This window comes from Portunus trituberculatus, chromosome 14 (genome assembly GCF_017591435.1).
Source record: "Portunus trituberculatus isolate SZX2019 chromosome 14, ASM1759143v1, whole genome shotgun sequence".
NCBI classification, from domain to species: Eukaryota; Metazoa; Arthropoda; class Malacostraca; order Decapoda; family Portunidae; genus Portunus; species Portunus trituberculatus.
Window position 1 is genome coordinate 9,681,684 of NC_059268.1, and position 25,862 is coordinate 9,707,545.

The 25,862-nt window shown below is 43.7% G+C and overlaps 1 protein-coding gene across 1 annotated transcript in view; it reads left to right on the forward strand.

Moving 5' to 3' along the window:
* The window catches only part of LOC123503432 (neuronal acetylcholine receptor subunit alpha-10-like), a 27,442-nt gene extending 3,510 nt beyond the window's left edge, over positions 1–23,932 (forward strand). Inside the window, exons 2-11 of the mRNA XM_045253196.1 lie at positions 2,134–2,398; positions 6,924–6,968; positions 7,692–7,801; positions 12,995–13,175; positions 17,800–17,954; positions 18,368–18,567; positions 19,892–20,009; positions 20,297–20,546; positions 20,746–20,906; positions 21,701–23,932. Of these exons, the coding sequence (XP_045109131.1) occupies positions 2,134–2,398; positions 6,924–6,968; positions 7,692–7,801; positions 12,995–13,175; positions 17,800–17,954; positions 18,368–18,567; positions 19,892–20,009; positions 20,297–20,546; positions 20,746–20,906; positions 21,701–21,956 (1,741 nt within the window). The 3' untranslated portion in view covers positions 21,957–23,932. The remainder of the gene's footprint in view (positions 1–2,133; positions 2,399–6,923; positions 6,969–7,691; positions 7,802–12,994; positions 13,176–17,799; positions 17,955–18,367; positions 18,568–19,891; positions 20,010–20,296; positions 20,547–20,745; positions 20,907–21,700) is intronic.
* The last annotated feature ends 1,930 nt before the right edge of the window (positions 23,933–25,862 follow it).

Consider the following 25,862-nt stretch of genomic DNA (forward strand, 5'->3'; position numbering starts at 1 on the left):
CACACACACACACACCAAGCGTCTCCGTGTGTTGAGAAGCGGGAAGGTAATCTAAGCCACTCGACACCTTTAAAAGAAGAGCGAATTTCTGGAATCCGACTCTCCAGACCTTATCAGGGTGTGCGGCGTGTCCCAGCTCTGTGTTTCCACCAACGGCGCACGACACCCGAGCTCCTCCTCCCTTCTTTCCTTCCTTCCTTCCTTCTCACAGTGAACTCGGGAGATGAACGGACTGGTCATAGTACGCAACGCACTTCCAAATATTTCGAATCTTTTCCCATTAACTTTTAACAGAGTGAAATTAAGATGATAGACTTTTTTTTTAAGTGGCGTTTTCATAAATCCAGTGACAGAGGTGAGACAGAGGTGGTTTGCCCGTGTGAGGGTGATAGATAAGTATTTAAGGAGGAAGATAGTGGAGGTAGATCTATAAGCACGGAGAGGAAGATCTAAGAGAAGGTTTATGGAAGCAGTGAAAGAAGACATCAATGGTATGGGTTTATGAGTGTTATGGGCACGTCACTTCATTGTTTCTTTATCTTTTCGGGGTTTTTTTTCTTTCTTTTATTTCGTTTTTAGTCCCCGTGGTATAAATTCTTTAAGTGTTAAAAAGTAAACGATAAAATAAGGTTGTCTGTGTAATATACCAACCGAAAATACTAGCTACCTAATAAATCCAGTAGCAGACGATAATTTTTTTCTCTCTGTCTTCCTTAAAATAATAAATAGTTACATTCTACTGTTGCCAATTTTTATTTATCTTCTTTTTGTTCCAGTCTTCCCCTCCGCTTCCCGCCCAGCCCCACCCAGTCCCGCCCCGCCCTCTGCAGCCTGGCTTGTATTGCACAGTCCATTGCCGCGAGCCATTTTTCCCACTCTTTTTCCGTCGCCGTGTTTACTTGGCCGTGGAGAAGTTTGCGGTACAGCTGCGTGTTTGCTCGCGGCAATTTGCAAATCAAAAGCAGCGGCAGTTTTCGTTTGCTTTGCTGCCGGAGAGTTTGAGGCTGTTTTCACTCCCACTAAGATCGGGCGGAAAAAATAATGCAAGGGATTACCTGTGGCTTCATCCTTAACTGTCTGAGATAATGACCTCGTGGCAGTAATCTTCAGTAATGGTAATAAGGATCTAACTGTGCGTGTGCTCGTGCCTCTAGCATGATAACCATGTGTAGTGCTGATCAATAGTAGACATCACTTACTCCCTGCAGTGTTTAATGTCTATCTTCAACCTTAAGTCCTTTGATCTAGTGGGAAAGAATGCACTTTTTCAACGAGTCAAAGAGGCAAGCCAAGGGTTAAAAATTGTAGAAAAAGTTCACTCCACTTGCCGTTCCCAATAAAGCAAGAGAAAGAGTCAAAAAATAAAAAAATAAACTTTCCAATTTAGTTAGCGATGTGCCTTGATACTCCTCTTTTAAAACTACTCAGGTCGTTGGACGGTAGAGAGAAGCAAAAAGGTTCAAAGTGCCAGAGTTGACTAGTTATGGCGTTATAACCGAGAGACAGGGAGTGTAGAAAGTAGTTCGACTATTGTCCTCCACTATACCTTTCCTCCGGCGTTCCCTTCCGATCCTGTCTCTACCTGGATCGCAATGTACTCTTGTCTGCCTTTGATACTCTCCTCAATGAAGACAGAGACGGAGATTCAAAGGGGACACTAGAAGACGTCGACTACAGGGCTTCCTTTTACCCCCGTGCCTTTTATGGTGCAGGTTGTTCGCTGGATATTTCAATAAAAAGTCCTTGAGATGTGAGAATAAAAGGTATTGACTGTTTGACATTTTACTGGCAGGCTTGAGTATCGATTGTAAAATTGTGACTTTCTTTTCCTTGAGTGTTATATTGACAGGTTCATCGTTCTCTCTCTCTCTCTCTCTCTCTCTCTCTCTCTCTCTCTCTCTCTCTCTCTCTCTCCAACAGTGATAAACGGGTCTAAAACATTTAACAAAAGTTATTCAGGAGCACGAGAGACTAAAGTGGGATGAGAATTACATAAAAAAATCTCACAAACAAACAACTGAAGAAAGATTACGCGAAACTTGCTTCAAAACTGGTTATATTTACATAAACTGAAAAAAATGAAAAAAAAAAAATCTGATTGTATTACGTGTGATTTTTTGTCTCTTTCCTCTCTCCAGGCAGCAGTAACGCGACCTCATCCTCCTCATCCTCCTCCACCTCCTTCACCGCCTCTACCTCCACCACCAGCACCACCACCACCTCCGGCACCAGCGGGGACACGAGCTCACTCAAGAATATCAAGCTAGAAATGAATGACGAAAAGCGGCTCCTTGACTCCTTGATGACTGGATATGACAGGAATGTAAGGCCGGTCAGGAACGCGTCCAACCCTATTGTGATCCAGCTGGGCATCACTCTAACGCAGATCTTCGACATGGTGAGTAGTGGCGAGAATTAGTGAGATTGATGTGGCTGGCGGTTTCATTTCCTTTTTCTCATGTAAAAGGAAAAGTCTGGCAAATGCTAACAAAAACTATTAAACGAAAAGGTTCACATATATGCCAGTTACCCGAGCAGGCCCGAGAGAGTTAGGCAAAAGAATAGGGTAAATGTCTTTTAGGTAGATGGATATACAGAAGCAGACATAAGGAGTTTGCCAAGGTCACGTCAGGTTAAAGTTCATGTCTTGTTTTTTTTGTGTTATGTTCGTTTGTTTTTTTGTTTTTAATGGTGTGTAGGTTTGAGAAAGTAAGTTTTGTGTATTCTTAATTCCTTTTCTTCGTTGTTTATATAGTTCGTGCGTTCATTTGGTTTTGTGTTATGTTTTTAAGAGTTTTGCAATTTTCAGAAGAGAAATTTTATGTATTCTTTCGTTTTCTCGTTGTTTTTTCATTTTGTGGATTGATTTCCCTTGCTTTCTTTTGTTCGGCCTTCCTCTATTTTTTATTCTCTCTCTTCATTTTCATTTTTCATTTTTTTTATTTATCTATTTATTCATTCTTATAGGTGCGGTTTTATTTCCTGCACCACAACATTATGCAGGGTTACTCTCCTCCATCAGAGTTAAAAATATGTTTACTCAGACAGACAAAATATACTCATAAACTCAGTCAATCGTTATGTGCCATCCTTAACCCCGTCAATACTGAGACGCATTTTTACCATGATTTTTGAATATTATTTTTCACTAGGAGGGGTCGATGGAGTTCAAAAGATTAATGGCCAGTCTTCACTATTTTAATCCTTCCCATAAGTTTCTGAATCTGTATAAAATCGCCAAATAGTAACCAAAATGAATATTAAAACGCGTCCTGGTACTGAAAAGATTAATCCACCAGTGAGTATGACGGACAAAGAGAATTAGCTCCCTTATTCCTGCCTTTACAAATTCAAACTCCCTTCCTTTCTCTTTACATACGAACGAGGAGAGCAGGCAGCAGAGATCAGTTCCTCCACGATCACCCTTCTCTCTGTTTATGAGTGAGAGAGAGAGAGAGAGAGAGAGAGAGAGAGAGAGAGAGAGAGCTCGACGCCCTCCCTTTTCTGTAAACACTCTCTCTCTCTCTCTCTCTCTCTCTCTCTCTCTCTCTCTCTCTCTCTCTCTCTCTCTCTCTTACTCACTTAGACTTATGAGTGAAGATCGCTGGCAATGGAAAGCAACAGCCTCTTCCTTTTAAGCAAATGTTAAAGGCTCCTCTTCCTTCGCTAATAGTGCTGAGGCTTGAAGCTCAATTTATGTTAGTATTTCGTGTGTAGTGTTCGGTGGTTTCCGCAACCTCGAGGCGTCAAGAGAACAGGAGCAGCCACAGAGGAACCTTCCATGGCACTAGCAAACTCTCCTCTTCCTCTTCCTCTTCCTCCTCCTCCATCCATAGTGCACATTTTATCGGAAATAGTTTTTATCGAATGTCCTAAAAACCGATATCAGGATCATCAAATTTATGGTATGTTTCAGTGGAGCCTATGATAGAGTCGAGTGTTCTCCCCACCACGCCACGCCACTCCAGGCTAATCCCATCGCTTGTTCCACCTCTACCTCGCTGCTGCCACAGTACTTGACTGGAACAGCGTGTGGTGTGTGCTTTTATAGTGACCTTTCTCTATTCACTGCATCGGTCAATCACCCCAATCGTTCTCAGAGATTCTGGCCTCCACTTTCCGAGACTAATTCCTTTGTTTAATCCCTTTGTCTGATCGAAATCCTTGTTCTTCTTATGCTAACCCAGTCTCTAATCCTTCTCCCTCTATGAATATTTTTTCCCCTCCGGGCAGGCTCCGCTCTTTGTAGATATTATTCCCTGTGGATATGAAGGGCTGCCTTGTGTCGGTCACCTGGTCTATTGCAGCCACCTTGTTTGTGTTAGGTCCGGTTTTTGGAGAGAGAGAGAGAGAGAGAGAGAGTCCTTTTCCTCGAGTCCCTCCTACACACTCATCACTCACTCCTTCAGCGCCTCCGTCAGACTACCTCATAATCATCCTGCGACTCCATCTTTCACTGCCTTGCCTCCCCCGCACCTCTCTCTCTTCCTCCTCTCCCGCTGGTTACCCCTCCCTAAGGTTAACCTTTTCTCTACCTCTCCACAACTTCGCCGCAACGCTCCCCCACCTCTCCCTGCATCCCTCCCTCTCTTCCTCCCCTGCCCTTGGTGCCTCGCTGCCACCCCGCCCCGCAGCTTACCGCAGCAAGGATATTTCGTGCGTATCTGACTCGTGTTTTTAGTTTTATTAGTCACTTGTGTGTATTAATAACGTCTTTTTCTTCTTTTCGTTATCAGTGGTGCTTAAAGAAAACGTGATTCTTTTTTCTTTTTTAGAGGTTACTAGTGTTGTTTTCATTTTTTCTTTTATAGTATGTATTTGCAACTTCCTATGCCTTGATTTCATTTCAAGAGGAAGGTTTCAAGTTTCTTGTTCTTTGGCTAACTCTATCGGATCTTCACGGAGACTGGCGACTGAGTGGATCATTTTTTATCTTTTTATTGTTCTTGGCCAGTTCTTCTCTCTTACATAATAAAAAAAGTAAGAGATTAATAGAGGCCGCAAGAAGTCGTCTGACCTACACATGGCAGTGAATGTCTTAAGCACGCCTGCCTGTTTCCACCTGTCACCCACATCCATAAAACTGTCTAATGTGTTTTTAAAAGTTTCCTATTGACTCGATACTAAATACCTAATTATCAAGTGTGTTTCATTCATCTACTAGTCTATGAGGTTAAAGATTTTTTATTCCCGGTATTGGAGCGTCTCAAGACAAGGTTGGATAAGTTTGTTGATGATGATGACAGTAGGTTTCAAGTGCCCAGGAGAAAATGTGTTCTTTACGTCATCTGTTCTCTTCTAGTTTTATTTTCTTAAGTTTTTATGTGGGTTGTTTATATGTTCATTATTAATTTGTTACCTATTTTTGTTTATCTCTTTTTTATTGATCTTTTTTTATCTACTCATTTCATTTGTCTCTTTAGGAATACACTGATCGGAACACCTGAATCACACCTGAACCTACTAACTACGCCTCCTCCTCTTCCCGCGGCCTTTTCTTCATGCGCAATACTTTCCAGCCTCACTCATCCCTAGTCCATCCACCCAACTCATGCAAGGGATAACCAGTACCTTCAATCTTTCACCCGTTTTCTTTACATTCCTTCTACTGGTAAACTATAACATCTACTATTGTCAGTTTGCCGTGCTTCCCATGTCAAAAATAGGACACCTCCACAAGTAGATTTGCAAACTTTTTTTTCATTTTTTCTTATTTTTGTTGTTATTATTGTTGTTGTAGTTATTGTTGTTGTTGTTGGTGGTGGTGTAGGGGAGCGTCGAAGTGAACTAGCTTTCTCTCTCTCTCTCTTTCTTTCTCTCTCTCTCTCTCTCTCTCTCTCTCTCTCTCTCTCTCTCTCTTTCTGCATCCTTGCCCGATCTCCTTATCTCGTAGGAAAAAAAGAGAGAAGGAAAGAAAAAAAAATATTTATCAAAAACGTTTATAATTACTGCTAGTTTTTGCTTTATTGGCACTGTTAGAGAGAGAGAGAGAGAGAGAGAGTGAAAAAACAGCAAGCCAACATGACCTACTTTGCCGTAGTTTCCCTGGGCAATAAATATAGATTTTCTGCCTCGTGTTCACTAAGCCTTCCCTGCAGTCGTAAGGAATATAACTGATTACAAACTTTCACGAGTTATAACTATGCTTCCACTGGACAACCTTTTCGTCGCAGTTTTTTTTTTTTTTTTTTTTGCGTTTTTCTCTATTTTCTGTATTCATTTTTTTTTTATGTGGTCGGAGGAAATGTTGTTGGTCTTCCTTGTAGGTTATTTATTATAATCTTACGTGATCTAGAGGTTATTTGTCTCTCTCTCTCTCTCTCTCTCTCTCTCTCTCTCTCTCTCTCTCTCTCTCTCTCTCTCTCTCTCTCTCTCTCGTGTGTGTGTGTGTGTGTGTGTGTGTGTGTGTGTGTGTGTGTGTGTGTGTGTAAGTACATATCAAACACACGCAGACTCATTACTTTTTAGTTTCCTCCTTATCCATTTTTTTTTCAGATTCCTTTTATTTCATTCAGCTTAATTTACTTGTTTCTCGTTGAAAGAAAGAAAAAAAAAGAGAGTCTTATTCCCTGACCTGGAACGCGGCCCGCTGGTTCTTTTATAACGCTTTGAGTTAAAATGTTGCTGGCGAGATTGTCTGCCGCAGCCCTGGCCGGAGGATGGATTAGGTGCGCTGCTTTGATGCGAGACGTCAAGAAAAAGCTGTTGACTGAGGGAGACTAGGGTAAAATTGCTGGCTGACCAAGAGAAACTAGAGTAAAGTTGGCGGTGCTGCAGTAATAACCACAGGAGTATATTGTTTTTTTACTAGAGACTCGTGAGACTGATACACATTGTGGTTTATTACAAAAGGTTAAGATTTTTTTTGTCTTTTCTGATTAGATGAGGTTGTGTTCATTAACGCTTCTCTTCTCCCTCCACAGGATGAAAAGAACCAGGTGTTGACGACGAACGTGTGGCTAGACCAGGTGAGTGAGTGAGTAAATGAGTGAGTCACCCGCTGGGAATGCCCGCTAATTGTGTTGTGCGTTGCTTTATAAACTTACCGTAATATACTACTACTACTACTACTACTACTACTACTACTACTACTACTACGACGACGACGACGACGACGACGACTACTACTACTACTACTACTACTGCTACTACTACTACTACTACTACTACTACTACTACTACTACTACTACTACTACTACTACTACTACTACTACTACTACAGCAACAACTAAATGACACCCTGCCCCCAAAAGACTCTTTCTTCACACAAAACTACATACATCTAACTACACATACATTCTTTACGCAAAATTCAGAATCGAAAAAAATAAAATAAAAAAGATGACTCCTTTACCATCCTTGGAGTCCCCTTTTTTTTTTTTTATTTAAACTATGTGGGCTTTTCACGGGAATTTCTGGGCTAAAGGGGATATTTTTGGAGTACTTTCTATCTCAAAGCCCCCCACTAGGAAACCGTTGCCCCGAGTGAGGAAGCCCAACCTACACTCTGACTGTGCGCTTGGAGACCTCTCGGACCCCAAAGCACGCATGATTTTTTTTTTATTTCATCACATTTTTTTTTATCCCTTGGCCGGTCTTCTCTCTTACATAAAAAAAAAAAAATCATTCTCAAACAATCGTACTTATCTATTATCTTGTTCTGATCAGCGTCTCCTTTCTTCCCCTTCAGGAGTGGGTGGACGAGCTGTTGCGATGGGACAAGAGCGAGTACAATGGTCTGGAGACGATTAGGTTGCCGTGCGAGAAGATCTGGCTACCGGACATCGTGCTATACAACAAGTAAGTAGTGCGTCACTGTCCCATATAACACTGTCTCTTCCTCTCCACAGATTTGGCTAGTTTTCATAAAGGTTTTACTCTCTCACTGCAACAGAGATGATTAGCCAGGTTCTTAAGAGTGTTCCTCTAGTTTATAATGTAGGAATCTTGTCAGTCAGTCACTAAAACCTTAAAGATATCCTTAAAGATTCCTGTAACTTCATCTGTAGCTAATTTTCAAAGGCCGCAGATATGAATGGCTGGGTTCTCAAGAGTTTCTTCAGCTGATAATGTAGAAACTTGTCTGTCTGAACCAAAAAAAACACCTGAAAAACCTATGTCATCTCATCTGGAGCCTCTTGAAGGTAGAGAATGTCCTGCATAGGTATTTCAGAATATGGTCCTACGAAATAAAAAAAAAACAAAGGAAGCTAGAAGAAACCATCAGGTCTATGTACACGTGGCAGCTCCCTACATAAGACAAGCCTACCTACTGTTACCTATGATCTTTTAAGCATCCTTATTGATTCAAGCTCAGGACTAGCAACTTGGATACTAGAGAGAGAGAGAGAGAGAGAGAGAGAGAGAGAGAGAGAGAGAGAGAGAGAGAGAGAGAGAGAGAGAGAGAGAGAGAGAGAGAGAGAGAGAGATTTTTTAAGGTCGCAGTATTGGATCGTCGAGGAGAAAGCAAACAAGGACTGCCGTGATGCAAGCAGAGAGAGAGAGAGAGAGAGAGAGAGAGAGAGAGAGAGAGAGAGAGAGAGAGTCTATTCTGTTCATCTCCCATTGTAAAACCAGTCTCTTCTTATCGCCTTGTTTTATTCTTCTTTTTACTCTATCTTCAAGCTTCAACTGGTTATTACTTGTCCAGTCCTCGTTATTGACCATGAGGATTTTGTGCATGTCTCCCTTGCCATGTCCCTTTGTTCTTGTACGTTTTGTTCTTTCATGAGAATCATTTTCAAAGGCACAGAAATAATTAGTTGGGCTTTCATTTTCTTTCTGCCGTTGAAGACGTAAAATATTTGCTAAAATTTCAGTAAAACCATAAAAACACATTTGAAAACTCTTCAAATTCTCCACCAAAGTCTCTTAAAACTATTACCACCGTTTATGATGTAGATTTTTTTTTTTTTTGCTAAACTATCACTAGAATAATAAAAACAAAACAGACTTAAAATCCCTTAATAGTTTCCTCTAGATCTTATTAAAACAAGTCGAGGTGAGACAATGAAATATTTCAGAAGATTGTCCCTGGTCCACCGCTGATGACTGTTTATACACATGACACGCGCAGGAAATTGTGGGCTTCCATTTAGACTGTCTATGTGGGAGGCAAACGACCTTTAAGAGAGAAGACCAAGGAGGGTAAGAAATTCATCAGTCTGGCCGGGGTTGTGTGGAATAGTAATGAGAGCCGTGTGGAACCTCGATCGCTAGTGAGTCTTCCCCGGAAATGGAGTCCGTGGGTGTCTGAGGCATTACGTCCCCAGCGCCGCCTCTCGTTGGTGCGCAAAATGTAAAGTGAAGCAAGAGAATAAGGGAAAGTAGAATGAAAAATCAACCTTACCTTAACCCGAGCGTGTTGCCATCAGAAGTTATCACATTCGCGTCCTGTTTAATCGTTTGGCATTGTGTGTGTGTGTGTGTGTGTGTGTGTGTGTGTGTGTGTGTGTGTGTGTGTGTGTGTATGTTTGTATTTGTGTTTGTGTGTGTGTGTTTTCTTATATTTTGTTTTTCTGTCTTCTTCTTAGCTCTGTTTGCTCACTAATGGGATCCTGCTTAGCTTCTTATCAATTCTGAGGTTCCCCTTTCGTGTCTTTCCATGGATTTTCTTATCAATAGTCAGAAATTTTGGACTCCACAAGCTAAACGGATTGGTATTTTTTTCGTCATTGCTTTTTCGTGGATTTTCTTATCAATACTCGTAAACAGAAATGCGAACTCAACAAACTAAACTGATTACTTTTCCCCAAACTTTTCTTTTCTCTCTCATCGTTATTTCAAAATTCAACAAGGGGTAAGAAAAGAAGTATTTTTCTAAGTAACTACCTCATTAGCCACGTGTAACCATGGAAACGCTGAGCTGTTTTATGTATCCTGTAAAAAAAAATTAATTAACGATATTTTTTTTTCTTTTTGCCGACACACTACTCTCATGAGCATTAATTAATTATACCCTTATTCTAGCAAGTAATCCTTTCCGTGTCAATTTCACGCTTTCGATTCTATTTTTTTTTTTTTTTTTTTTTTTAAGTAAGAGTGGAAAACTGGCCAAGGGCAACATAAAACGAAAGAAAAAGGCCCATTTAGTTTATAGCCCCCTTGCAGGTCTGAGAAAGATAGCCAAAAAAAAGGGGTAAATGTCTTGAAACCTCCCTCTTAAATGAAATCAAGTCACAGGAAGTTGAAAATACAGAAGCAGGCAGGGAGTTCTGTAGTCTATCAGAGAAAGGTATGAATGGTTAACTCTTGCATTAGTGAGTTGGACGCAGTGAAGGTGAGAGGAGGAAGAAAGCCTAGTGTTTGTATGTGTGTTCGTAGATACTGTAGGCCTCGCAGTGACGTTCATCCTGCCGCAATAATTCCTTTCTGCCCCGCCACGGTGAACCTTTACCAAAGACTTCTTCCTCACAAGTGAAACCGTGAATTATACAAGCGGACTTTCTAATAATGCAAATTAGTTAGATACGAAAAAAAAGGACGAAGATTCAAACATAAATTTATCTAATTATGGATATTTCTACTCCTTCTACTGTACAAGGTTCCTTATTTCTGACATTATAATTCCCATCGCTTCCGTTGTCTTAGATCCCTCCATCAGCTACAGTATTCCCTCACACTCTCTCTCTCTCTCTCTCTCTCTCTCTCTCTCTCTCTCTCTCTCTCTCTCTCTCTCTCTCTCTCTCTGCTGTGGTCCATCCATCTCCACCCCCAGCATTCCATCATACTCAGTCTCCTACAGTCAACAATCTGTCTCGCCTCGCAGAATACATGTGTGTGTGTGTCTGTGTGTGTGTGTGTGTGTGTAAGTGTGTGTGTGTGTCTTGGCCGCCTGACCTCGCTGCGCCAAGCAGTGCCATTCTTGTATTATTGACAGTCTCCGGATCTGTCTTCTCGCCATTATGCTAATCCTTATAACCTGCTGAGAGACGCGGCGTTAGCACCAATCCATGCAGAGAAAGAGTGGGAGAGATGGAAAGACTGCTAAGGCGCTGGGAAGGAAGGCATTCGGTTCTTAGGACGACGCTGCTTGGGTGTTGGTGTGGTAACAGTGTGGTTTTGTGTGGTAGCGTGGTGGCGGTGTGATGCGTGGCGCTCGGCTCTCATTCAAGCCAGGCGTGTGCCTTCAAATATAATTCCAACACAAAGGTCTGGCAATCCCTCGAGTCAGTCAACAAGTCCACTGAATCAGCAAGTAAGCCCACGAGTTGGTCTCTCTCTCTCTCTCTCTCTCTCTCTCTCTCTCTCTCTCTCTCTCTCTCTCTCTCTCTCTCTCTCTCTCTCTCTCTCTCTCTCTCTCTCTCTCTCTCATTCATTCTTATTCATTCATTGTGACTTTTTACCAAGAAGTACAAAGGAAGACAAACAATAACAAACCTTGAGATCTGAATAAGCTTTATGCTTGAGTATCTTACACTACCTACAAGAGGAAGAGACGGGATAACAAGGTAGAAGATTTCTCCCCTTTGATCCATCCCTGCAACCCAGGATGTTATGGAAAGAAGTCAGCGAATACTTTTATTCAGATTTCAGAGACAATATGCTGTTCATCTCGTTTCTCTCCCTTCATATGCCATGTAAAATATCATACGTATTGTCATATATTCGCCAATTCTTAATACACTTTGAAACCTACATTGTTACCACTACTATTGCCACCAGCACCGCCGCCACACTCGCCACCAGCACTGTCCTCATCAGCTAATACCCGCACGCAGCCATCCATTCCCTTCCCCTCATCACTCCCTTGGGCCGCCCTTCGAAAACTACTTTTCTTTCAAGTGCTGTGTCTCATTCGCCCTTCATCTCACCATCACGTTGCCTAGTCTCTTTGCAGTGACGTGGTACCTCCTGCAAACCGCAGATGTGTGTGTGTGTGTGTGTGTGTGTGTGTGTGTGTGTGTGTGTGTGTGTGTGTGTGTGTGTGTGTGTGTGTGTGTGTGTGTGTGTGTGTGTGTTGTATTCTTTCCTTAAACCCCAAGTCTTTTTGCCCTTGCCAAGCAGACACAAAGACGTAAATCCACGTACATATCAAAAGAATGGCCTTCCCTGCTGTCATTTATGCTCCTCATGGGAAGAATTACTAGTAAAAATGGAGTGCTTTCTATTGCAAGGAGACACGCCACGCGGCCTGTCCCTGCGGCGTTACAGCTCTGCGTGTTGTGCAAGTACGTGCATGTCACGTTAGAATCATTAAGCAACTCCTTTGTCCACGAATGTACGTTGAGCAAATTGAAGGGAACTGCAGATCACTCCTGCTATTCACCATTCCTATGTTCTCTCTGTTTCCTTCAGTTCTTCATTCTTCTTTTTTTTTCTCTTTCATATTCTTTCCTCTTTCCTGCCGTAATGAAAAAAAAAAAACAGGTCATGCATATACTACGGAAAATATAACATGACGCGTCTTAACCCAGTTATTTCTTGCGGCTTCCCTTGTTCTTCTATGTATGCGTGTGTTTCCGTTTCTTTCCGCGTTCTTTCTTCCCTTAGAGTTTCTCATTATCGCTGAACTGAAAACTCCAAGCCATTTACATGCGATGGAAAATATAACATGAACTGCAACGTGAAGGCTTACTAACTTCCTTATTCTTTCCTCGTGTTCTTATGTGTTCGTATGTTCCCGTTCCTTTTTAGTTATTCACTACTCTTTACTCTATACCATGTACATGCAATGGAAAATATATCATGAACTGCCACGTAAAAGCTTAATAATTTCTTGCGGTTTCTCTTGTTCTTCTGTGTGTGTGTGTGTGTGTGTGTGTGTGTGTGTGTGTGTGTGTGTGTGTGTGTGTGTGTGTGTGTGTGTGTGTGTGTGTTCCTGTTCCCTTCCATTTCCTTTCATTCTTTTTGAGTTATTCACTGGCCATTACTCCAAGCCATGTGCATGTAACAGAAAACATAACATGACCTGCCACATGAAAACTTACTGACTTCTTACTGCTTGCCTTGTGTTCTTATCTTACATGTTCGTGTTTTCCCTTCCCCCGGCAGCGCGGACGACTACACGCGAGGCTACATGCAGAGTAAGGCAATGGTGGGTCACCAAGGTAAGGTGTTCTGGCCGCCGCCTACTAAGTTTCGCTCCACCTGCCCCGTCGACGTCACCTATTTCCCCTTCGACGACCAAACGTGTATCCTCAAACTGGGCTCCTGGATTTACGACGGCTTTCAGGTGAGGGAAGGCGGTGACGCTGAGGGCTGGACGCTGATATACTGGTGAAAGGAGTGTGTGAAGAAAGAAGTGGGGAAGAAGTGGAGATGATGGCTTGATAAACGTGATGCTGCTTGAGAGAGAGAGAGAGAGAGAGAGAGAGAGAGAGAGAGAGAGAGAGAGAGAGAGAGAGGCTGTGCGAAGGAGTTCATAAAGCAAGGATATATATTGTAAAAGAAGCTACTAAAAACAATAATGAGTAACATGGCGTATCAATACATAAAACATACAAGGCAGGATACGTGCATGATTTATTGAATCCTGCAGTAAGGTAAAATGCATTACAGATGGAAAGATTTTGTCGCGTCTAGTTGCTAATTCTTATCTCTGAATATTACTAGAAACAATTCCTAGTGGTTGTCTATCTTAACTTACATAGAATTCTCCTGGTTTCCTCTTGAGTATCTCCCGTCACAAGTCCCCGTAGCGGAGGAGCTTTCCCCCAAAGCAGTTCTTCTATGCTTTCTTCAGTCACGCCAGTTAGAAATATTCCTTCTTTCACTGCATCCATAAACCTTCCCTTACGTCCTCCTCTCTTTTCTCCCGGTGTGTATAGATTCGTCTCCAGCTTCCTACTCTCTAAACTCCTCTTTTTCCTGAAGCGGGCGGCCTAAGTATGCTGGACGTCTCTCCTCGGATGCCATCACTATGTTCCTTGTCAGGGAGTGAAGTTGTCAGACACAGGCGTAGGCACTTATCTATTTTAGCCCAGCGCGGCCTTGGCAGAAGAGGCAGATGAACTAGTGTCTCTCGATATCGACTGAAAAATCGTTCAGCACTTTGTTCTGGTTTTATCATACCATTATCATAACTGACTCTTAAATCTCTCATTCACCGCCGTAGTGTTGCATCTCTTACTATCTCCTACCGTTATTTTTGTGGTTACTGGTCTTATGAATTTGCTGTCTCCCTCTTTGGCAACATTGCAGAATAATATTCTCCTTTTTCTCATCCTTATTCTTTCCATCTTACTAATGCAAGATTTAACCAGTATCCTCTCCTCGTCATCCCTTTCACGGTTAAAGTGGAACTCTCTGTTTCTGTTTTATCCCTCATACGACTTGAACGGTGGAGGAGAGAGAGAGAGAGAGAGAGAGAGAGAGAGAGAGAGAGAGAGAGAGAGAGACAGACACACACACACACACACACACACACACACACACACACACACACTCACACAATGGTGATAGTCCTCTTCACTCACTGGACAAGCGTAGGTTCGGATCCCGTTCAGGTTTCTAAGGAGTTTTCTGTGCCAGTGAGCGATTCCTGAGGTGACTTTATACTCCTCTACTGAAACTCCAAATTCCAACGGTGGGTAAATAGAGGGCAACACTGTTCATGTTGTTTTGAAGCTTACTAGTGAATGGACCTTGATGAAATTATTTAATGTCTCCACACTTACCACGTCTAAGTCTGTTCCATTCATCTACAACACAATTCTGAAAGAGTTTTGGTCTATTTTCTTTTTAGTTCTGAGTTTGTCCTTTGATAACATTACAACATAAGATAATATAAGTTGCAGAGATACATCAAACAAACACGCAACATTATCTGCATTTACATTGCATCCACATCTTTTTTAATCTTCTTTCAAATTTCGTTTTACAGCCACTAGTACTAATTTTGCCTTGTCTCTGTTGTGAAGTACACTGAAACGGCAACTCACAATCTCTTATATAATATATATAATAATTATATAATTCTCAAAGGTTTTCTGGATGCTGAAATCAACTCCTTCATCTTCCTCTGAGAATTATATTGATATGTGAGGATTCTCCCTCGGCTAATAGAAAGTTTGGGCTATATTGAATTTTCAAGGATGGAAGAAACACATTGCAAAGTTTTTACAGCTGCTCCTGGGAGGTCAGTGGCCGGAGAGAGACGCTCAGGGTACGCTGGAGGCTCACTAATCCACGGATTCACCACCAGCAGTTGAGGCAATGGCACACGAGGCAGCGGCGATCTGTCAGCCTGTCTTGCGGGATAGAGGCCGCGCGTGCTCTCTGGCTGACTCGCCACTCGTTTCTGTTGTGATGATGACGATGATGACGATAATAAAAGGGAAGAGGGGAAGGAGGAGGAAGAGGAGGAGTCAAAAGAGTAGTATAGTAGTAGTAATAATAGTAGGAGAAGAAAAACAAGAGCGCCTAGTTGTCACCATCGGTAGTACAGTAATAGTAGTTGTTGTTTTTGTCGTTCTTGAGATTCATGCATATGGGCAGGAAGAATACAATTACAAATTGTCTCTTGCTCTCCTGCCTGGTGTGCTGCCTTCTTGTGTCCTTAAAACAGTGATTCCAAAACTTTTCCTGGCGAGTACCAATTGGAGGTCCAGTACAGTCCCCGCGTACCACCTGGTTCCAGAAAAACTCAGTTCCAGCAAATATCAATTTATTCACAAGTAAAACACATAAATGAACTAACAGCAAAGAACACAACTCAATTTAATACGAGGGATGCATCTGTTTCTTCTCCACCAGCTGATCGATGCCAGATTATCTTGTGTAAGCTAATGATATTTTTTCTGAGAAAGTTGGGAACCATTGTCTTAAAATAACCTTATCTTTGACATTCTATTCTCACATTTTTTATTGTTGTGTTTTCCTAATTTGTGTTCTGCATGAAAAAAGAACAGCACATTAACAGCAGCAGCAACAGTAGTAGTACTAGTAGTAGTAGTAGTTGTAATAGTAGTCGTAATAGTAGTAGTAGTAATAGTAGTAGTAGTAGTAGTAGTAGTAGTAGTAGTAGTAGTAGTAGTAGTAGTAGTAGTAGTACTAGCAGTACTAGCAGTAGCAGTAGTAGTAGTAGTAGTAGTAGTAGTAGTAGTAGTAGTAGTAGTAGTAGTAGTTGTTGTTGTAATAGTAGTAGGAGCATACAGTAGTAGCTGGCGTGACCACTCGACCGCCACCTTCACCCTTGCCAAAAGAAAGAATATTTTTTTCCTCTTTTTTTTCAGCCAAGCTTTAAAACTTAACTGGCTGCAGTTTGCACGACACACACCTCACTCATCAAATCTGCACTGTGGCCTTCAGGAGTAACTGGTTTTCGTGCTGCAGGAGGTCACCCTTAGTTTATCCAGCGTCCCTCACTAAGTAGTCCTGCCCTGCCCTCCCTCACACCTCATTCTAATGCACTTTCTTCCCTCGTAATTTTCCTGCATTGCTGCCACTGCCGCGGGAGTATTTGCATATTACGAGCGCTCCCTCACCTGCAAGCGAGGCCAGAAGCGCCTGAAGACACCCTCCTCCTCCTCTTCCTCCTCTTCTATATGCTCCTCCTCCTCCTCCTCCTCCTCCTCCTCCTCCTCCTCCTCCTCCTCCTCCTCCTCCAGACCAGATCCTGTTCTTACTCCAGAGACAGCAACATTCACGCCAACTGCCGGATAACGCGTAACATAAACACAACTGGTGCTCTCTGTCTTGCACTAACCCTGGCGCTCGATACATTCATTGTAAAGCGCCGTTCCGTATCGAGTGTTGTAGCAGCAAAATATTGACAGCTTATGACAAATGATGTGCTCGCGACCATCACCAGCACCTCCCTCCCTTCTTCACTCCATCACGCTCACAATTGTGCCAGACAGCCCGGTGAACGATGGAAAGACCCACCCGCCAGCCAGCTCGCCCGCTGCCGTCCCTCCCTCCTTGTCCCAGATACCCTTGCCATGATTTATCCCTTACGACTTCCTCCTCCTCATCCTCCTCCTCCTCCTCCTCCTCCTCCTCCTCCTCCTCCCGTCTGTGTCTCTCCTTCGCTCTCCTCTTTTCCAAATCTTCTCTTTTCTTCTCTTCCTCCTCTTCCTCCTCATCTCTTCCAAAATACTATGCTTCTCTTGTTCCTGTTCCTTTTCCTCTCCTTCTTTGGTTTCATTGTCCTTCACCTCCTCCTCCTCCTCCTCCATCCCCAGTCCTTACTACTCAGAAAGAGAAAAAAAAAGAAATAGGGGAAGGAATTGATCTCAAATAGTGGTAGACGACCGGAATAGACTCATTTATCAAGTTGTTCTTGCTGAGTCAACAAGTGGATGTAGTATTCATGTATTTCAAGCCAGTATTCTGAAACACTTCTGTGCCTCACCTCCAGTACTTTCAAAAGGCTGTAGTCAAAGTTTCACGGGTTTTTAAAGATGTTACAGTTATAGTGATAAATAAAGAGGAGAAACACCCTTGAGAATTCGTATAATCTTCTGTGTGGCCTTTAAAACTAGTCATTAAAAGAGTTTAGCGTTCCTGAATACATACTTTATAAGGGGGCCGCCGTGGTACAGTGGAACCATGCGTCCTTTGGGGTCCGAGGGGTCTCCAAGCGCACGAGTTCGAATCCTGTCCACGGTCCGAGTGTAGGTTGGGCTTCCTCACTTGGGGAAACGGTTTCCTAGCTGGTGGGCTTTGAGATAGGAGGTGCCCCAAAAATTATCTCCTTTAGCCCATAAATTCCCGTGAAAAGCCCACAAGGTATAAATAAAAAAAAATTGAATAAAGGAAATACCACATATAGACTTGCTGGCTCCTTGTGACTTTCCTTATGTTCTTTGTGATTTCATGTTCTCACCTGACCTACCTGTCCCGGTGTTGCGCAGGTTGACGTCACCAACAGGACGGCAGAGGTGGACCTGACTAACTACATCCCTAATGGCGAATGGGAGCTGCTGGAGGCGAGAATCATCAGGAACGTCATCTATTACTCCTGCTGCCCAGAGCCCTTCCCTGACGTCACCATCACCATCACTATCAGGTGAGCGCCGCCATGATCCTAATTATTGAATCTTTTGTCATTACCGTCATTTGTTATGTGTTGCTGCTGTTATTAGTGCTATTTTTTATACTGTTGTTTTTGCTTTTTGCAGGGAAAAATAAGAGATTCAAAGTTTCAGCCCTCCAGAAGAGTCTTGGAAGCAAACATATTTTCATAAACTTACCCTTAATGCAATCCAGACGTGGAGAGTATTCTGAAACACCCATATATCTCGCCTCCACTACTTTAAGAGCCTCTGTTTGAAGTAACACAGTTTTAAGGGTGTTTTATGATGCTAGTGACAGATGAACAAGATCTTCAGAACCCGACTAATCATCTCTGGTCTTATATGATAGTTTCTGAACATCATCCTTGAGTCTAATGCCAGTGTTCCTTCCTTTCCTCTCTGGCAGGCGCAAGACCCTCTACTACATGTACAACGTGGTGCTGCCCTGTATGATGATGTCCGTGCTCACTCTCCTCGTGTTCTGCCTCCCGCCGGACTCAGGAGAGAAGATCGCCCTGGGAGTCACTGTTCTGCTCGCCTTCAGTGTCTTCATGCTTGCCATCGCAGAGAAAATGCCTGAGACCTCAGAATCCATCCCGCTGATTGGTGAGTGTGTGTGTGTGTGTGTGTGTGTGTGTGTGTGTGTGTGTGTGTGTGTGTGTGTGTGTGTGTGTGTGTGTGTGTGTGTGTGTGTGTGTGTGTGTGTGTGTGTTGTCGTAAGTCCTTTGATCTGCTGACAGTTTCTTTACAAAACATGACAACTTATAGAATTTTCACAAGATCAGAGGACGTAGTATGGTGAAGATATTGGGAGTGAGTGATTGGCTCATCCCTCTATCGCGTGAGCTATATAGACCCCACAGCCTCCCTCGCAGTGCATCACTCTTCCACCGCCTCCTCGCAACCAGCCAGCTTCCTCCCTCCACGCAACCCCGACACTGTTGCGCAAAACTTCCAGCCACCTTTCCATGCTCCTTTCACATCGCTTTCGCATCGTCGGCTTAACTTTGCGAGCATTCATCTCTCGCCTCTCTCCTCCTGTCACTCACCAACTCAGGAATGCTTTAAGAATGTGACCTGTTAGGTAAAGGAGCACTTCTTTTGGCAAGCCAGAGAGAGAGAGAGAGAGAGAGAGAGAGAGAGAGAGATGGGGCGTGGTAGGAGTTTGGATGAGGGAGGGAAAAACTGATAGAGATAGAGTAGATGATACACACACACACACACACACACACACACACACACACACACACACACACACACACACACACACACACACACACACACACAGGTAAAAAGGTAGCCAGACAGACAGACAAATAGACAGACTGACAGACAAGCAGACAGACAAAAAGACTTACAGACAGACAGACAGACTGAGACACAGGCATTCTTGGGAGCAATTTTCAAGTTAATCTGAAAAACTTTAGAATGCATTTTCCTTCTTTCTCGAGACATTTTAATCATCTTCCGTCCCTAAGATTACGACAGCCTCTCCTGAAGGTGACGTCAACATTTTCTTCGCTGGATAATCTCACACCAGATTTCTGTGTCGCCGCTTTCCTCCCAGACAACGCTCCTTCTTGAATCTTTCTCTTACACTTTCTACTCTGAGATTTCTATTTTATCCTTCTGTGGTTCTAATGCAATTTTTTTTTAATCAAACTGGAATGGCTTGGTACAGTTTTCCTCTACGAAATTAGTCTTCTGGCTCTTCTTCAATCACACCTATTACAAACATGTCTTCTTCCTCTTTATTTATTTTTTCTCCTGCTGTGTAGATCTACGTATAGTATCCCTTACCCCACATACTTCTCATCTCGCCTCTCGACATCTCTAATTCACCTCAGTATTATTTTTCAAGGTCTGATACGTGAGTAAACACAATTCTTTCAAAGTGACTATTCATTTTCTTTTCTTCCTCTCTTGGCAGGCATTTACCTCACCGCCGTGATGACCATTACCTCCATCAGCATCATCATGACAGTCATCGTCCTCAACTGTCACTACCGCGGACCCATTCAGAGGGAAGTCCCGCCCTGGATGAAAAGGTGAGGAAATATAAAGTTTTCCCTCTCGTCCTCCATTTGACATTTTTTCTACATGTTATTTCCTCTCAACTGCTGTGGCCATCTTCTTCATCTCTCTCTCTCTCTCTCTCTCTCTCTCTCTCTCTCTCTCTCTCTCTCTCTCTCTCTCTCTCTCTCTCTCTCTCTCTCTCTCTCTCTCTCTCTCTCTCTCTCTCTCTCTCTCTCTCTCTCTCTCTCTCTCTCTCTCTCTCTCTCTCTCTCTCTCTCTATTCACCTCTGTCTCTCTTACTGGGGACCTTTCTCTCTAGGGTGTTCTTACGCAGCCACAGCTCCAATAAGTGCAAGAGTGGCTCCTCTACCGCCGCCGCCACCACTGTCACCACTCGGGCGAGACGGGGCTTCTTCGGCAGAGGACTCAAGCGACGGCGGCCCAAGACGACGAAAAACAATGGCGAGGACGTCAACCTTACGAACTCCAACGCTCACGCCAGGGTCGTCACCACAGCCCTATATGGGGACTTCTCCAATAACGTTTCCAAAGACCACCACGTGTCCAAGGTAAAGAGAGAGAGAGAGAGAGAGAGAGAGAGAGAGAGAGTATGAGTATGAGAAATAAATGAAGTTAACTTTTATGATAATCTTTCGAAGACTTCACAAGCATGGTCACTTCACTAGCGGCACCACCATCACTTTTTCCTCTTCTCCTTCTCCTCCTCCTCCTCCTCCTTTTCCTCCTCCTCCTTCTCCCCACCTCTAGAGTGACACAATTCGCCTGACGGTGGAGAATGTTGGGGACGACCTGAAGGAAGGTGGGCAGGGCGACTATTCCAGCGCCGAGGACCTGCACAACCTCAACATTGGGTGGCGGGACTACAACAACGACACTAACACCTACAGGAGGAACACCACTGCCAACAGGTGTGTGTGTGTGTGTGTGTGTGTGTGTGTGTGTGTGTGTGTGTGTGTGTGTGTGTGTGTGTGTGTGTGTGTGTGTGTGTGAGGGAAAGCGCCATATTCTGAAACTCTTCTGCACCACATCGCTGCATTCAACAAACATGCACTGGATGGTGCTTCACGGGTCTTTAGCGATGTTTTTAAGGTTCTAGTGACAAATTTACAAGATTCATTCTACATAACACTCGAGAGCAAAGAGAGCAAAGTGTTTCTAGATCCTGGCCAAAGTGAGCAAAATGTATATGTGTGTGTGTGTGTGTGTGTGTGTGTGTGTGTGTGTGTGTGTGTGTGTGTTTCACTGTTTGATCTGCTACAGTCTCTGACGAGACAGCCAGACGTTACCCTACGGAACGAGCTCAGAGCTCATTATTTCCGATCTTCGGATAGGCCTGAGACCAGGCACACACCACACATAGGGACAACAAGGTCACAACTCCTCGATTTACATCCCGTATCTACTCACTGCTAGGTGAACAGGAGCTACGCGTGAAAGGAGACACACCCAAATATCTCCACCCGGCCGGGGAATCGAACCCCGGTCCTCTGGCTTGTGAAGCCAGCGCTCTAACCACTGAACTACCGTGTGTGTGTGTGTGTGTGTGTGTGTGTGTGTGTGTGTGTGTGTGTGTGTGTGTGTGTGTGTGTGTGTGTGTGTGTGTGTGTGTGTGTGTGTGTGTGTGTGTGTGTGTGTGTGTGTGTGTGTGTGTGTGTGTGTGTGTGTTCATCCTAATAACCCTCCTCCTGCATCCCTCACGCAGCACGTACAGCCCAAATCTGGCCGCGGTGAGCACCAACCGCGCCCAGGAGGAAATCATCAGGGCGCTCAAGATCCTACTGAGCCGCCAGGAGCGCGAGGACGCCGAGAAGAAGCGGCTGAACGAGTGGCGCGTCATCGCCATCGCCGTGGACCGGATCTTGTTCTGGATATTCTTCATCGTCACGACCGTGAGCTCCGTGGTGTTCCTGGTGATCCTGCCGGTGGTGAAGCGCTCCGAGTACGTCCGTAATACCTGAGATCGCCTGGGTGCCCCAAGCAGTGCACCAGTATAGTGCTAATTGTGCCCTCGTCCTCCCCTAGGTGGCTGTAAGTGACCACGAGCCGCTGATACCTTCCCTCCAGGTGGACCCTGAGATCTCTTTGTCTTGGTCTGTGTCGCGCCCAGCCACACTCGTCCTCTTCAGCGGTGGTAGAGCGCTTACTCTCTTTGACTCACGAGTGTTTCCAGGAGAATCCTGAACTCTGTCTTCTTGTATTGCGATTAGAATTACGAGAAAAGAAGCTGACGGGATGACATGAAGAAATGTAACGTAGCCTGCGGATGGTGCTATTGTTGTAGGAAAGAGTTTAATCTTTCTACCACGTTTGAAGGCACACTTTTTGGCCGGGGACGGCAGCGCGGGCCGTGGTCGGCGTGTCCACTCTGTGATAATGGCTTCCAGGTCCCTCACGACTATCGTCACGTTGCAGCAACAGGTAGAACAAGATCGGTGCTTTCTCTGCCTTTCAACGGGACACGTTTAGCATAGTTGTGTGTGGGCGCTCGACGTCACAACTGACCCACTCGAGTATCTCATTTGTACATCGCTGAAGAGGCTGCTATGTTGTATAAAGGTTAATAATACTATGCCTATAAGTTGTTACCTGCCATCTCTAGCGATGGTTTAGAGGAGGGCCTCCAGGGTGTCCCAGGCGACGGGGAAGCGTCACCTTCGCCTTACACTTGTCTCGTGGTCAAGGGAGTCTCTCGTCTCAATCCTGCTGTCGGCGAGGCGGGCGGGCCGTGGGTGACTCCGCCGTATTTGTAAGCCTTAACAAATATGATGTATATGAAATTGATTTATATTAGTATAGATATGCCTCAAAATATATATATGGAGAATATATATATATTCAAATATAAATATATTAACCTTTAGTCCTCATACGAATTAGTAGAAAAATCATTATATAACTGCACAAAACTTCCCGGGCAAGTTAAGAGTTACCGTGGAAGGTCGTGTTGGCTTCACCGTGTCTACTTTGTCTGCGCCACCGCCGCACTCTAAGGGCGCTCTGTCCCAAACTGATGCGAGCAACAACTTGTGTCGGAGATGCATACAACGCCACCCTACCTACACCATGACCCCCTCCCGCCGAAGAGCTGCGTCCCTAACCACCAATGTACTACTACTTCCTCTCATCCCTTCCTTGGCGAACGTCCCTGAATCTCAGCACATCAGGTCCTTCTCTTCTCCCTCCAAGTCCCTGAGCTAATAATAATGTGGAGTGACTAGCTGGTGACCGTTGCTAATCCCAAATCCATTAACGCCTCTTGGTCCCCACTCACGCCTCTTGGATTCCTCTCACCCACCCACTCACTCACTCTACTCGCGTGCGTAGCGTCTTAGGCACCTAGCAGCCTATGTGTATTTTGCTGCTAACAAGGGATTCAATACGGGTTCCGGGCGGGATTTGCAAGACCGAACCTTTGACAAGATACGGGACAGGTGTATGTGTGTGTGTGTGTGTGTGTGTGTGTGTGTGTGTGTGTGTGTGTGTGTGTGTGTCCGTCACGATAATTACACACACCCTCGAGGAAATAATCTTCATATCACTTCATTTATGTGAGGTTTTCGTATGCACTGCGATGAGTCTGCAGAAGAGCTCAAGGGTTTAGAGAGGCCGTAGTTTGGAGGTAGTGGAGGTGGAGATGGTGGTGGTGGTGGTGTTAGCGCTGGCATTGGTTAGGGTGGTTTGGGTCCTCTCACAGACACGATTTTTTTCTGAAAGTTCTCCAGCTCGTAGAAATTTGTCGCTTCGATACAAAATAAAGAAACGGGTCTTCAAGTAAAAAAATACGTTTGTAAATCTTCACTGTGGACCCTGAACTCCTTTTGTCGACGGTGACATCTTGCCGAGTGAGAAGTGACGGAGGAGGGAGACTTTTCGAGGTAGAAGCGTTAGTCTGGCGTAGGTGAATATGTTTATGTGACGTTGACTCTTAGTCTAATCATTATCTATAGCTTTCTGTTTCCTTATATATATATATATATATATATATATATATATATATATATATATATATATATATATATATATATATATGTCCTCTGCAAACCTTTGAGGCGATGAATAATTCTACTCTTCATCATTCGTAACTTTGTGTGTCTCTTTAACATCCTTCATCGCCAAATGGGAACTTTTTGATATCTATGTTCATTTTTTGTTATCTTCTCAAAAACATTAAAGCGGTCACCTGTGCCCTTCATCATTCGTATCGTTGAGTGTTATGGTACCTTTCCTCTACGCCATCCAACCAGAGTACTCTTTGGCTCCTCTCCTTGCTGGCGTTCACGGCGTTTAGCTGCACGAGTCCTATGGTTACCTGTTGACTGTTGACTGGGTAGTGTTGGTAACGTTGGCGTCGCGTCGGTGCATCGGGTCTTTCCCTGTGTTGGGTTCCTTGGCTCAGCGGATCTCGCGCGTGGTATCACTTCTTGTAAGAGACAGAAGGACCTTGGAGATTTTCGTACTCAGTGTATTCACCGTGAAGGAAGCCATCGCGGACTCCTGATATTTTACTATGTACTATACATCTCGCCACGCTGCAGGAACGCCGCCCACCAGGTGACTTTTTGTAGACCGATGACTGGCGCCGAGGGTGTGTAAATGTTTCGTCGAGGTGATGTACTCAACTTCACCGGCATTTGTCTTTTAAATACTAAAAAGTAAACCCTTGAAGAAAAAAAATTATTCAAGAGTGTGTCAGGTCTCCAGCTGGTATGGAGCTCATATTTGTATCCTTTTGTAAATATACTGATAGGTTAATCTTGGCTTGCAATTCTCAAAGCGTGTACAAAATTGCATCATCACAATTGGATTGGCAATATTAGTGTTAATGTGCGTTGGTCCCGGCTGTGTATCTCCGCGGGCACCCAGCAGCCCCCGCGCCCTCCTGAGACAAACAAAATTAGATTTTCTTATATACGTGTAGCATACTCTACAAAACCGAGTGTTACTGATACACCAATTAAAAGTAAGGTAATTCATCAAATGATACCATATTTTGATGCCTTGACCTACCTACCCATCTTCTCTCCTCTGCTCAGATACTGTTTCATTTCTGATGTTCCCAAGCTATATGAGGCACCTTCACTCTCCGATTATTTGTCATCTCTTTCAAGTTCTTATCATTTGACATTTAAACAACACCACACTGAAACAGAACTTTTCGTTTTATTTTCATGTAAACTTTACTTTCCATTATGTCAACGATATTTGTTCAAAAGTTTGCTAGTACGGCGTGTGTGTGTGTGTGTGTGTGTGTGTGTGTGCTATGGGTAGGGAAGCAGGCTGGTGGATTACAGAGGTACAGATCAATACTTGTCTTGGTTATACTGTGAGGTGAGCTGGTAGTTGGGCAGTCCATTATATTCAGCAAAACTTCCCGCTTCTGTTCACGTAACACTTTATCTGCTGGTTTACGACATTAGTACATAATTCTTTCATTTGAGTAGTTCTAGACAATGTTACTGAACAAAAACAAAAATATAGACACTAAAAGACTTGAGTTAACCGATTAGTTAGTAGGTTTTTAGAAATTAAGCAAATAACATTCGGCAGACAATTTGAATTCATTGGAAAAATTAAAACAGTCACAAGATTTTTTTTATGTTATGGCCTATAGCGCCTGTAGACATACTCGAAAAGTATATGTGGGAAGCGCTGTTCAGCTTCCGCCCATTAGTGGCACAGGCAATTTTATTTATAGTGGTACCCATATTAGGCCCCATATCACCCCCCAAGCGCATCTTTGGTGTAACCACCTAGAACCTGGCTATCATGGTGACATGTAGGTAACTTTGAACCACTCGACAAAGTAATGGTATAGCTTCAAAGCGGTATGTAATGGATTCGAACCTACGTGTGGACGTCTGCCC